Source organism: Platichthys flesus, chromosome 21 (assembly GCF_949316205.1).
Source record: "Platichthys flesus chromosome 21, fPlaFle2.1, whole genome shotgun sequence".
NCBI lineage: Eukaryota > Metazoa > Chordata > Actinopteri > Pleuronectiformes > Pleuronectidae > Platichthys > Platichthys flesus.
This window is the reverse complement of record NC_084965.1, coordinates 732,131-746,730: the sequence shown is the minus strand read 5'-3', so window position 1 is coordinate 746,730 and position 14,600 is coordinate 732,131. Positions and strand designations below refer to the sequence as shown.

At 47.0% G+C, this 14,600-nt stretch overlaps 1 protein-coding gene across 4 annotated transcripts in view; it reads left to right on the top strand.

Annotated features, from left to right (window-relative positions):
- Positions 1-27: 27 nt before the first annotated feature.
- Positions 28-14,600, top strand: part of fars2 (phenylalanyl-tRNA synthetase 2, mitochondrial) — a 52,899-nt gene continuing 38,326 nt past the window's right edge. For 2 of the 4 annotated variants that reach the window (XM_062379190.1, XM_062379193.1), the window contains exons 1-8: positions 28-146; positions 2,299-2,485; positions 11,930-12,258; positions 13,214-13,300; positions 13,400-13,459; positions 13,642-13,810; positions 14,052-14,214; positions 14,440-14,571. In XM_062379190.1, the coding sequence (XP_062235174.1) occupies positions 11,948-12,258; positions 13,214-13,300; positions 13,400-13,459; positions 13,642-13,810; positions 14,052-14,214; positions 14,440-14,571 (922 nt within the window). In that variant the 5' untranslated portion in view covers positions 28-146; positions 2,299-2,485; positions 11,930-11,947. Of the gene's footprint in view, positions 147-2,298; positions 2,498-11,929; positions 12,259-13,213; positions 13,301-13,399; positions 13,460-13,641; positions 13,811-14,051; positions 14,215-14,439; positions 14,572-14,600 lie in introns of all 4 variants that reach the window. The other 2 variants (XM_062379191.1, XM_062379192.1) reach the window with 2 other exon arrangements.

Genomic DNA, 14,600 nt, shown 5'->3' with positions numbered 1-14,600 from the left:
TTCACGAACACTGTGTGAATGTTGCTGAAGGAGAAAAGTCAGCGCGCGCACGTCCCGTCAGGTTGAAGTCGTGTTCAGAGACAGGAAGCTACTCAGGCGCGCTCCCGCCTCCTCAGTGGCCACACGACGCTGGACAGGGACACAAGGTGAGAGACGTCTCTAACTCTCTAAAGACACGTTCAACACGTGGGTTAGGGCTACACTGATGTACGACACTGTGCTGAGTCATGGACTCGAACAGGCAACACGTCGGTCACACCGCGTCGGTGTCACTCCATCAATGTCCCTGTTGTCGGTTAGCATGCTAGCTGCTCTGCTACAAACACACTGACACTGAGCTCTCCAACAGACTCACACTGAGACTACACACAACCACACACAGAGAGAGAGAGGGTGTGTGTGTGTGTGTGTGTGTGTGTGTGTGTGTGTGTGTGTGTGTGTGTGTGTGTGTGTGTGTGTGTGTGTGTGTGTGTGTGTGTGTGTGTGTGTGTGTGTGTGTGTGTGTGTGTGTGTGTGACAGACTCCAGCTCATCCCTTCAAGTGGCTTCAAACTTTAGACTGAGGTGAAACTTCCTGTCTCTGTTTTAAAAGGAACTCACACACAGACTCACACACACACACACAGACTCACACACATGGCCATGGAAGCTGCTTTGGTTGAATAATTGATCCAGAATCCATCTTTAGTTTTTCGGCTTCACGCTAAACAAAAGTCAGGTTTTATTTGTGTTGTTTTATTTGCATTGTGTGGTAACTTCAAGTGGCTGAGGGGTAGAGCGGTCGTCTTCCAACCTGAAGGTCGGTAGTTCGATCCCCAGTCTTCCCCATCTGCATGCTGAAGTGTCCTTGGGCAAGATGCTGAACCCTGTGTTGCCCCTCACTGAACAACAAGGTGCTGCTAATAGATGCTCTGTGTGATTGTGTGTGTGAATGTTTGTGTGACTGTAAAACTGTAAAGAGCTTTGAGTCATCACGATACAAAACCATTTAGCTTCAGATGTTTGTTGTGATCAAACCGAGCTTCATGTGTTGACGTCACCTTGAAATCACCAGTTTCTGGTATTTTACAGACGAAAAGATTGATTGTGAAAATTGATCGGTGGAATAATTATGATTAATATGAATAAGTCACAGTTGTTTGTTGAAATACAAGTGAGAGAGCAACCTGATGTGTTGATGCTTCTAGAGGTGAAATCTACAAAAACAACAAACCTACATTATCCACTGGTTTCATCTGATTCCTTATCTACATCTACATCATTGTAAACGTCAACAAATGGAGACGTGCTCATGTTTGACCTCTGAAAGGAGGTCAAGGAGCACTGGGACGTGACCTTTGACCCTTTGGTTCTGTTTGAGCTGAGTGACTCAGAGGAATGGGATGAAACACGGTGAGGGAGCAGCAGAGCAGAGAGGCCACCTCTGTACAGAGATTTGTGTTGTTAGAGTGGACAACACACACACACACACACACCACACACACACACTTAACACTAATTCCTTTCAATCAATTCAGGACAGGTCATTTGTTTTTTTCACATCTGAGTCTATGACGTGCGTGCGTGCGTGCATGTGTGTGTGTGTATGTGTGTGTGTGTGCTCTTTAGTAGTGGATGTGTGAAAGGTCAGAGACACTTTCTGTTTGTTGATGTCCTGCTGTCTTTTAGTGTAAAGGTCACCGGCACTGGTGTGTGTCTGTGTGTGTGATGAAGAGATTTACTTTGTCTCTAAGCATTCAGGTTTGTGTGTAGCTGTATTTCTTTTCGGGGGGGGAGTGGCGCGATCCTTGTTTTCTTAATGAATGTTTTTGTTGTGTTCGTTGGTGTTGTTTTTAGTTTCTCCCTTTGTTGACGTCTTCGTCTTCCACGTGTCCGGCTCCTCTTCTTCATCCTGAGATGTTTGTGTTCTTCCTGTTTCACGTCACGTGTTAGAAACCTCGTCAACACGTCCTCTCGCTCTCTGAGAAGCTTCCACACATTGTCCTGCTGGTTCCTCACATGGACTCTGACATGTTACACACATGTTACACACATGTTACCAGGAGGCTGCAGGAGAAGATCCAGGACATGTCCAGTGACACTGACTCCCACAGCAGCTCATCACCTTCTCACAGCTCGTAGCGGAGCTCCTTTTGTTTTCCCACAAAGTTGAACTTTTACAGACTTGTCAGAGTTTTAGAAAGTTCCTCTGACTGATGATGGAGTGAGACGTGTGGACTCGTGGTTGTTTCTCTGAATCTCCGCTGTGAGCAGCAGATTGAGTTTTCCGTCTCTGTCTCCTCTCTGCCGGTGGATCAAGGCCTCCGACGTCCCCCATCGATTGCTTCCTGCCGTGTCCGGGCCGGCGGAAGAATCCTTCTGAGACACATCAGCCCGTGACCCGAAACCTGATCGCCTCGAATCCATCTCCTCCTGGGTCCAGTCCTCCAGCGAGTCCTCCTCCTCTGGATCAACAGGCTCTTCTGCATCACTCGTTCCACGGAGAAGTAGGTGGATAGGTGTGTGTGTGTGTGAGAAGCACTAATGGTGTGTGTTGTGTTGTAATGTTTCACTGTGTTGAACATCGTATTGATACCTTTTCTGCTCTGTGTAGATTCTTTACTTAATGCAGATGATTGTTGACAGTCGTGTTGTTTTGCCATCTACACTGTGTGTATGTTAGTGTGTGAGAGTGTGTGTGTGAGAGTGTGTGAGTGTGGATATTATGCGGTAAACAAAAAATTTAGTTTTTCTCAGCAACAACATTTTGTGATTTCCAGATTCATTAAGTTTCCTCATCATGTTCATAACAAACTGAACTTGAACACGTTTCACATCAGCAGCGTCGAGCCTTCAGTGATCTGCAGGAACAGACATTTAATGAATTTCATTCAACTCATAAAACAGGAGTGACTTGCAGTTTAAAACTAGTTTCAGTATTTTCATTCTAAACAAACAGGGGTTAAACATTCTGCAGCTGCTCAGAGGCGACGGCAGTATATTTATTTTTGAAGGAATGTATTTTTTTGGGCTCTGACCTCCGTCTCACTCCACTGAGACAAAACTCCACTGAAGGTTTTTAGTTTGATTTGCTGTGTCTAATGTCACATCGAGCCGAGGATGTAAACAAACCCGACTTCCTGCTTTAATTGGAGGGAAAATGTAAATGTGGTGAAATCACGGGGAAGCTTTGATGTTGGGGTGAAGATCCGGAGACCGAGCGAATCAAAGGCTGCGGCAGCTGGACCGAGGGGAGCGGTGAAGTTTCACCAGGTTCACGAGGCTCCGCTACAAACATCTGCTTCAAACAAGTACCAGACAGGAGGATGAGAAACGTCTCTCAGCTGCGGTGTGCATCCTTTAAAGTGGAGGATGTAGTTCTCATCTTAAAGTGAGACAGCGACAGAAATGAAGTCACTTCCTGGGTGTGTCTGCTGCCAAACACTAACTGTGATTGGTGGATGAGTGTAATGTCAGACTAAGCTGCCAGGAGGCCCCAGAGAGTAAGTGAGCTCCTGGGCCCCTGTTGGTTCCTGCTCTCTGAATGAGGGTTCTGCAGTCTGGAGGGTAATGGGTTCATGTGTTCTGTCAACGAGTGTCCTCACTAAGATAGAAGGACCTGTGTGTGTGTGTGTGTGTGTGTGTGTGTGTGTGTGTGTGTGTGTGTGTGTGTGTGTGTGTGTGTGTGTGTGTGTGTGTGTGTGTGTGTGTGTGTGTGTGTGTGTGTGTGTGTGTGTGTGTGTGTGTGTGTGTGTGTGTGTGTGTGTGTGTGTGTGTGTGTGTGTGTGTGTGTGTGTGTTGAGCTCAGCAGGTTCAGGAAGGGCTACCTACAACAGATGGAAGACAAACACACACACTCATTCACACACTCGTGTGTAGTGAGCGGCTTCACTCACTTCCTGGATTCTTCATCACAGCGTTTTCATTGTATTATATCACGTCAGACGCTGAAGCTAATTGTTGTTGTTACTATTATTATTGATCTATTGATTGATGGGTCTGCTGTGATTGGCCAGCTGGAGCACTCCACCAGAAGGAGATGTCAGCTATTGTTTACCTGGATGTGTTGGCGGGGGGGGGTAGTGTGTGGAGAAAGAACGATCTGAACTGACATTGACAAAACCAACTTAATAAGACTCAGGAGAGAAACTGAGAAAACATCAAGCAACAACCAAACCAGGTTAAATCTAAAGAAGACACGTTGTCACACACTGGATCATAGTAAGAAAGGTTTAACCCACTCACTACCTGTTGGTTTGACCCAAGAGAATATCTACACATAATGTATTACACCTCAGGTCAAACTTCAGAAAACAGCTGTAATTTGACTTTATTTAGAATAATTTACTGATAGAAGAATTTGTTTATGTCAAATCAGGACAATGTTCACATGTATCCAGAGCTTTCTAATCTCTGAGGCCTTCTCCACTTCCTGTACGAGCCGGAGCTTCCTCTCAGCAGCGGTGTGTTAAATCCTCTTTCTCTGTGCACGGGGCAGATTTGAATCATTAGAGAACCTGAATGTGGTTTTTCCTCCAGACACCTCTCCTTCCTTTATCTGAATCTGTGTTTTATGACCTGCGAGGCCCTCGGCTGCGTCTCCTGAAGGTCAGGCCGAACTTTTTATACGAGCCCTGGAACGGTCGGTAAAGAAGGTGAAAGTAGGAAACATTCAGCCACTGACCAGGAGGCTGTGGGTCGGTCCATCTGAGGGGCGGAGATCTGCTCTGAGCTCTGCTGCTTCAGTCTGTTCATGACTCCAGCTTTATGCTTCATAATGGGCTCATGTCTCGAGATATATATATATATATATATATAAATAAATAACAGTTTCCCCCGATATCTCTTCACAGTCAAACGCTTTGCCTCTGAAAGTCAAAACTAAAAGGTATACGTCTAACTGTCTTCTTCCGAACCTAAAGGATATTAAGTTGGTAGAAAGTGGGCTGCAGACGAGGACCAGACAGGAGCCTCAGCTTCTGTTTAACAGAGAGGAGTGAGGAGTCTGAGTGGAGCCACAGGTCAGCTCAGCCTTCCATCAGCACTCTGCTGCCCATTACTGTTCAACACCACACGCAGCAGACTCCACCCGTTCTCCTCCATCGCCTCTTTCATCTCGCTCTCTTTCCCAGTGACAGCAGTTTCCAGTGAAGAGAACTGGACGAGCAGAAGAAGTCTTCATCGAGAGACTGGCTCCTAGATTCTAACCCCGAGAGGAAGCTGGGGGGGGACAGGGACAGCGTCCAATACTATGTTTCCTTCAGGTTCCTATTCGCACGCAGGTCAGGGCGGGTTTTGATTTGACCTGGAGGAGGTCAGTGGTGATGGTTCAGGTCTGGTACGGAGATCTGTGGGTCTGTAAACAATGGGCCGGTGCAGGACTCCGTGATAAGAGCTGTTTGAATTCTCCAAATGATGCCCCCCCCACAGAGCTGAACCGGCTCATTGCTCAGACAGCAGGAATCAGGACAGTGTCCCACTTTGAAGACTCTTCCCTGGTCCACTGACAGTAACCTGACGAGGTTCGAGTCTCTGGTGTTTCTCCATGATTCTGCTCCACAGCGATCAGTCCCCTGATCTTCACATCTTCCTCCTCCACAAACACTTGGTCTATTTTCAGCCTCGGCAGATGCTGATAAAGATCTGAAGTGTGTCAGCGTTGTTGTCTTTGTCGGTGCACAGTTGTCATCAGTGGCTTCCCTGAGTGTGGTGACACCCGGAGGAGAGCGGGTGAAGAAATGAGGCCGAGTCGGCTTCTTCCAGATCCTCAAACACTGTGCGTGTGTGTGTGTGTGTTATATTTAAAATGTCTAATTTGCACCTTCTCCATTGTCTTGGAGCATATGTCTTCTGTGTCGCAGGCTGAATTCACACTCCTACACACTCCCTCTCTCACTCTTTTTCTGTCTCTCTCTCTTTATCTCACACACACGTGGGTACGTCTATCTTTAGCGTATTACATTCCCTAGCACCAAACTGTAACCTCACTGAGTCCTCACTAACACATCTGTTCACACAGAGACACTATTTATCAAAGCGGTGAAATGAAATAGATAAAGCCATGATGTTAACAAAGTCTCTTCTATGAAAAGAGCTGAGCTTCCTGTTGAGGATGGAAACAGGAGAAATGGTCCAGAGGAGATTTATCTTCTAGATGGAGGATCTGGGTCAGGGGAGATCTGGTTGGTTTAGGTGCAGAAGACGTCTGATAGATTCTGGTTCCACCTGATTGAAGTGACCGTAGAGTGTGTGTGGAGTGACTCCAGTTCTTTAATGAAACTGAGCCCTGTGGCCCGGTTCAGACCTGGAGTTAACCCGCAGGTCGACTCCTCCTGAGATCAGCGACCGATGGTCCGGGCGCCCGACTCTTCACCGGGTTCATCGGCCCACTCACGTGTTCTGAACATCTAGAACGATTCTGTGGAACAACACGGGAATCGAACCTGTTCTGAAAACTTTAATGACGGACACAAGTTTCTGAGTCGATGTGTAAACGGAACAAAATATGGACGTGGTGTGCAAATCTTGAAAACACGTCACATGACCATTCACGTACACTGGTCATGTGGTGTAAACAGGAAGTAGTTTGTTTATCCGTTAGTGACAGGAAGCGAAGGTTAATGTTCCCACCGGGCACTGGGGGAAAATGCTGTTTAAAGGTTTTACAACTTTCATGGCAGCAGAAGGTAACTTGATATTTTGCAGTGTACACAGAAGATGTTTCCGCCTGCTCGGCCTGAAGCTGCTGTGAAGTGGATCTGACAGGTCGCTGGAGAAAAACCCGACTACGAGCTGCTGCTGCTCGGTCACTGCAGAGGGATGATTGATTCAGGGCGGCCTCGCCGGCCCCCGGGGACAACGTCTCCAACAGATCGATACCTCCTTCAGCCGCCTCGTATTCATAGAGACGCTCCGTGCCGCTGCCTGACAGGACACCAGGGGCTGGACTCGGTCCGGGTAAAAAGAGAACGTGAATAAATCAGGCAGGTGGAGAGTCTGTGAGACACTGAACATGAATATAGAAACTCCTCAGCCGAAGCTTTGGCCTCAGAATCGACTGATGATTTCAGATCTGTGTGTTTACGCATCGTGTGTGTCTGTGTGTGTCTGTGTGTGTGTCTGTGAAGCTGCTCGGTGTCACTAAGCTGCAGCCTCTGCACTTTTCTCCTCCGACTATAAAATCCCCCTCCCTCTTCATCATGTCTGACACTCCGGCTCTTCATCTTCTTCATCCACTTCCCCTTGTGTCTTATTTCCTTGATTTCTCCTCCTTCCTCCTCTGGAACATTGGTTCCTGTGATGGGAGATTTTATATTTAGTGTTCCTCTGATTGTGTCCTACATATTTCCTCTCCTTTTTTCCTTCCAGCCTTTCTCCTTGTCTTGTTCCCTTCTCTCCTCTTCCTCTCCCTCTACCTGATTACTCTTCCTCTCCACTTTATTCCAGTTTTACAGGCAGCCTGTGCCGGTTTGATCTAATGCTGTAAAGTTTACCATCCACAAGAAGAGGAGGAGGAGCAGAGGGAAAGAAAGGGATGAATGCATGGAGGGAGGGAAGATAGGTGGAGGGAGGTGAATGCAGGAGGTAAAGAGAGAGAGGGCAGAGGAAGAGGAGGAAGATATTATACAAGGGGGGAGAAAAATGATCCTCTACGAAAAATAGGTGTCAATATACAATGCAAATGTCACAGCAAGTACAAGTACTTCATGTAGTTACAATACCAGAGGAAAAGTACTTCATGTATTTTCATTACCAGAGGAAAAAAGTATGAATGGAAATAATTTTTATTTGAACTTCAATGTGCTCGATTACAGGAGGCGTGAAAGAGAAGGATGAGAGGAAGAGAAGAATGTATGAACGAGGGATGATGGAGGGCAGAGAGGCAAATTTAGGGTCTGGGGGGGGGCTCTGAGTTTATGGTTTTTAGATGAGCCTGCGGGGGGGGGGGGGGGGGGCAGCGGATGCGAGGTCGTTCCAGGACACGCTGTTAAATCCACGCCACAGTAACAGTTTGACTTCAGCTCCCATAAATCCTGCTGCAGCTCCGCCGCACTGCAACTCATTACACACAGACACACACAGACACACACACACAGACACACACACACAACAACTCTGAGCGAGCAGCATCGTGAACAGGATGAGCAGCGTGAGGCCCAGGAAGTGGAGTGTGGTGCCAGAGAGGGACTCCCTCTGATTGGAGGGGGCGGGTGACACTGACACTCCTGGGGAGGGAGAGAGGGAGAGAGGGAGGGAGGAAGAGAGAGAGGGAGGGAGAGAGAGAGAGAGACTGTTATGTGTGAGGTTCTCGAACACAGAGTCGTGATCACCCTGGCGTGTTCTTTGTGGGAACCACACATTCTGAAAATAGCTTCCTCCTTCTGCGTGATATTTATTTATTTATATATTTATCACCTCCTCACTTACAAAGTAAATATGATTCAGACTGAAGATCACGTTCTGCTCACTGATGATCCCGTTAAACCAACATCGTCTCCTGGAAGTGAAAGTTATCGAGGTCGATGACGAGCTCGGCTCCAGAGCGTTCAGAACCTCTGACATCACAGGCTGTGGGAGGGGCTACAGAGTCGCCGCCTTGTTTACTACCTCCTCACGTTGTGCACTCGATGATGACATCGTTACGTTCGTTGCGTGCGATGAAAACATTTTTTAACAACATGACTGAAAAAAATATTCACAGTTTAAATATAAACATATATTTAAATGTTTCTAGTTTTTTTTTATGAATGTTTTTATTTTAATCACTGACGGCCCCAGGCAGAGACAAGTTCTTCAGTGCATTGATAACTTGCATTGAAACCTCTATTAAACCGGAGCCTTTATCAATTTTTAATCATAATTCAAATTGTAGAGCTGAACAGAATATTTGTGATAATAACAGCAGACTTGTTTCACCTGGAGCACTTCCTGTTTGAACTCGTAACACAACTCGGTGAAAGAGTCGACTTCTCCTAAATCACAATCTGCTCAGACCAACGGCTTCTTGCATTGAGACATAAACACTGTAACATAGTAATGCTTTCCTTTTCTCTGCAGCATCATATAACTATATAAATATATATCCACACAGTATATACAGTATCTCTCCATAGGCCTTCCGCTCCCTCCCTCTCTGCAGTGTGTAATTTATCACCTCGTTCTGTCAGGGTGTCACTTTTAGAGGCTGAATGAATCCCTCTGCTCTAAATCTGCTGCTGGAGACTCTGTGTGTGTCTGTGTGTCTGTGTGTGTCTCTGTGTGTGTAAAGTTCACGTCTGTCCGACCTGCTGCTCACTCGACCGTCTCATCTGCTCCGTGCTCACTAATTAAAATCTCCTTGTTTGACAAATGGCCGTAAAGCAGACGACTGGTTGTGTCTCGTTGTGCGACGCGGTGGCAGAACGTGTTTCACCTCAACACACCTCGCCGTCTCCGGCATGAATCCTGGTTTTCTTTCTTTTCTCTGTCATCTTGGCATCCGTGGTCTTTCTCGGAGTTTCCTGCCGACTCCAGACTTTGACCTTTATTTCACCAGAGCTGTTTTCAGACCAGAATCTGTTCCTGGAGGTTCTGGAGCTTCTGGAGGTTCTGGAGCTTCTGGAGGTTCTGGAGGTTCTGGAGGTTCTGGAGGTTCTGGAGGTTCTGGAGCTTCTTCATTTGAGAACACAAACGTCTGAGTCAGTTTCTCTGGACGTATATCGATCAGCATTGTTTTACTTCATTATATCAGTATTGACCCTGAAAGTAGCTCGGGCTCAAACATAAAAATCCAATATCATCTGTAACACTGATGTTTGTCTGTACAGTGTTTTAATTCAGCCCTGAGTGACGGAGCAGCAGCTGGTGAATCAGTCCCAGTTTCCTCTTCGCTGTGGCTGCAGGTTGAACAGGTCAAACTGGGAAGTGTGTGAATCCTCAGGAGGAGTAAACTCTGCAGCTTGCGCCTCCTCTGGTCCCACAGACGTGTGAAGAGCTTCATCTGCAGCGGGGCCTCCTCATCAGAGTTTGGTCTGATCTAATATTTTCCTTTTGGAGGTTAAAGTCGATGTGATGGTTTTCTCCTCTCAGATCCGTTCCTCCTGCTCTGTTTCCTGATCCGTTCACCGGCCTCACGTCTGAACACGTTCAGGCCTGTATGACCTCTGACCTCTTGTCTTTGTCCCCTGTTCTAAGTTTGACCATCGCTGTTTACGACTTAGAGAATTTCACGTCTTTCTTAAGAGAAACATTATCATGTCAGAAACTCTTGGCGCTGCATCGCCCTCTAGTGGATGAGTAGATTTTCAAATCGGAGTTAGTTCACCTAGAACGCGTTCACGATTGTAAGTCACCAAAGATGACCACTACTTCCAAAATGGCTGACTTCCAGTCGGGTGTGGCTGTGAACCTAAGAGGTGGTGGGATGCAGGCGCTGATCAGCTTTTTGACTTTCAGGTTCAAATGCTGCAGAAACTGGTGTTTAAGGGGTGTGGTCAAGGGATTAGGCCACGCCCCATGTGCATCGAGTAATATTATAATAAATAATATTATATATTTATATAAAAATCATATGTAGCATTTTCCTTTTATCATGAATTCCAGTTTCTGCACTTTATTACAAACACTGTGTGCGTCTCCTCCTCATGTGTGTGCGTGTGCGTAGGCGTCCATATGTGTGTGTGGCCATGTGTGGTGTCATGGGAGCAGACATATGGTGATGATCACATGCCAGAAGGTCCGTCCACCGGGGACAGAGGACACCGTGGAGGGACAGGACCAGGGCAGATACTTTAGACACTCAGATGTTATTGAGATGATCACGTGACGGGTCGACACAGAGACGTCCCCTTGTCCACAGCATCAGACCTGTCCTCCTCGGTTTGACATGTGAAACCTGTCAGTCTGTGACGATGGTCCTTCTGTCCGTGACCTTTCGTCCTGTGGACAGATTCTAAACTCTGTGGACGAGTCAAAGAACCAGAGGATCAACGTGACCTTAGATCAACTTCACATGTTTGTTGTTTCTGTTGTCATCATCTCCTGATGATGTGTCTTCATCCAGGTCCCTGTGACAGTGTGTGTGTGTGTGTGTGTGTGTGTGTGTGTGTGTGTGTGTGTGTGTGTGTGTGTGTGTGTGTGTGTGTGTGTGTGTGTGTGTGTGTGTGTGTGTGTGTGTGTGTGTGTGTGTGTGTGTGTGTGTGTGTGTGTGTGTGTGTGTGTGTGTGTGTGTGTGTGTGTGTGTGTGTGTGTGTGTGTGTGTGCAGTGAAATATGACACCAGCAGCAGGGGTAGAGGGTTCTTGGATTTAGGAACTATGATTCGTTTTGCTGCAATGCCACTGCAATGCAACACCCTTTGTCTTCTGTGTGTGAACAGATAGTTGGGGGGGACAGAGACGGGCGATCGTCTCGTCTCCTGTTGGACGATAAATGATGGAAAGAAGTAAAAGGACAGAAGGACGCTGAGCATCTCTTTGTCTCATTTGAACCTTCACTGTTTTGCTCAGTAGTGTAATTAGAACTGACCTTAATAACTTCTGTGTGCTCACCTCACCTGACCTCCACCAAGTCGCTGGTTTACGACCTCCTCTGATTCACGTCCTGCTCGTTTCCCTCGCCAGCGGGGGGGGGTCGTCTGAGCAGCGAGCTCCAGCTGCTCTAAGAGACCAGCTGGTGATGTTAGCATTTAGCAGCTAACAGGAGGTGGAGACCAAACACAGAGCTAGAAGAGAGGGAACACAGCCACCACTCTTAATGACGTTCAGTGTTTCCTGTGAACGTCTTTGAGAAACAACCATTTTGTAAAGTGGTGATAAGTCAACAAACAGAAATGCAGAAGACTGGGAATGTAAAAGACCACTTTGTGTCCTGCACATGCTAGTTAGCATGTTCATCTTCTTAACTTCGACTTCTTTTATGTTTTTCTCTTTTTGTCTGTTTCTAATTCGTTGATGTCTCTCTCACGCCTTTCAGCTCCATGGACCAATCATCATGAGGCTCTCCCTGCTCCTCCCCCTCCGACAGTCCCAGCTGCTTCCGGGGCTCTGTCGCTGCTGTCCGGCAGCGCTCTCGTCCAATGGCAGCGCTGCATCGTCGCGTAGACACCTCGGCACAGACCCTGGCCCCGCCCCCCATCCTGTGATTGGCCAGGACTCGGTGGAGGTGTTGGGCCAGTCCCACCCCCGTGACGACTTCACCAATGTGACACCAAAGATCTTGGCCAAGGTCGGCCGCAACCTCCACAACCAACCGCATCACCCCCTGTGGCTGATCAAGGAGCGAATCAAAGCTCACTTCTACAGGTGGGCGGGGCCTCGCGACTACAACATGATTATTGTACAAATAAAAACATCATTCAGGATAAAACAAACAAAATGAACAGAAGAGACAATTTATAAGTGAAAAAGGAAAGCAAATATATTTTGTATAATTTAAGGAAAAGAGATCAAATGAGCAAATAACAATTAATTAAACTTCTAAAATATTGATATAATAATCCATGAACCAGATGTTATCATATAATTTTTAATTAATGATATGTCCTTAAAAATATTTAAATCGTTTGTAAGAAACATGGTGTTAAACATTAAGTTAAATTCAATTATTTTATGTATAAAGAGTTTTCCAAAGTAAAATATACACAGTTTAGACTTGTAATAAATGGACAGAAGATTCATCAACATGTCAACAAACAAACAAGAGTTTTTAATATCTGCAGATTATAGATTTTTAAATCTTTGTTATTGAAGCAACATTCTTCAGGTAAAAGCCTGAATGTGAGTTTTGGTTTTGTTGTTTTTTCTTTGGAGTCTCTTTTCGTTTTGTGGATGATGATCAGATCATCCTCAGACATTGCTGGTTCCCAGAGGATGAACCCTCTGTGACGACCCCTGACCTCTGTGATGACCCCTGACCTCTGCTCTGACCTTTAGCAGCGCGGCCTGAGAGTCATGTTGTTTATTCTTCTGTGACTCGGAGCACAATCTGCTGACGGAGTCTCTGCAGCTCGATGTGTCTTCAGGGACGGTCGAGCTGCAGTCACACTCCACACACACTGTACAACACACACACACACACACAGCAGACACACACAACAGAGCCGGACTAACAACTCAACACACAGTTTGATGAACTGGAACCATCACCTGGTTTTACCGTGTTGTGTTTGTTAAAAGTCTTTAGGAAGATTCTTCATTCTTGTTGTTGTTGACGTTTGGCTCTTGGCTGTTGTTTCATGTTTCTTTCCTCCCACCTCAGTTCATACATCGGTCGCTGGGGCAACCCGCTGTTCTCCGTCCACGACACCCTGAGCCCGGTCGTCACCGTGGAGCAGAACTTCGACAGGTCAGCTGATCACATGATTGATTGACAGCTGAAAACTAAACAAGTTGCTAGTCGTGAGGTTTTGATTTGTTCTTTTGTTCTTTTGTGATTGGCTGACAGCTTGCTGATCCCGCCCACCCACCCCAGCAGGAAACGAGGGGACAACTACTACCTGAACAGGTGAGAGACGAGTGGACTGCACCTCTGACTCCCCAGCACAAGGGGGCAGTGTTCGCATCCACCTTCTGGTTTAAGACATTTAAACATCGATTTATATGACTTATCTCAAAGGACAATAGCAGCTATTATGTTATTTATGTGTGTGTGTGTTTTTGTGTGTTTGTGTGTGTGTCGTTGAGTAGAAAAACGCTGCTCCGCGCTCACACCTCCGCCCACCAGAGGGAGCTGGTGAAGTCCGGTCTGGATGCGTTCCTCTTGGCTGGAGACGTGTACAGACGGGACGAGATCGATGTCAGTCATTATCCCGTCTTCCACCAGATGGAGGGAGTCCGACTCTTCTCCAACCACGAGGTGCGACCACTGGCTCGGACAACACATCAGACTTCTCTCAGTTCATGTTGAGGATTTTAAAAAGAACACTTTATGTGAAGCTTTATTAAAGTCACTGGACGCAGCTTTTCCTCAGGTCTTAGTCTTGACCATGTGAAGCTAGCTGTCGTGGTGTGTGTGAGTTGCGCGTCTCGTGAGGTTCTGATGTGAGGTTCTGATGTGAGGTTCTGATGTGAGGTTCTGATGTGTCCCGGGTCTCCAGCTGTTCTCCAAGGTGCAACACGGCGAGGAGCTGTCTCTGCTGGAGCGCGGCGGCAGGCGGACGCCTCAGAAACAGGAAACGCACACGCTGGAGGCCGTGAAGCTGGTGGAGTTTGACCTGAAGCAAACACTGACGCGACTCGTCACTCACCTGTTTGGAGAAGGTGAGACCTCACACCGACCTGCAGGGGGAGACAGAGGACACACTTTCATTTCACTGAGATTCCCCCACGTTTACTCCTCCATCGTTTCCTCATCCTCCTTCCTCCTCCTCCACCAACTACAACTACTTCTCCTTCTGTCTTCACCTCTTCCTCTGTTTCCTCACCATCCTTCTCTCCTTATTATCACCCCCGTCCTCATCCTCTCTTTTCTCCTGCTCCTCTCAGATGTGGAGGTCAGGTGGGTCGACTGCTACTTTCCCTTCACTCATCCCTCCTTTGAGATGGAGGTGCGTTTCCAGGGGGACTGGTTGGAGGTTCTGGGCTGTGGAGTGATGGAGCAGGAGCTGCTGAACTCTGGTCAGGACACACACACACACACACACACC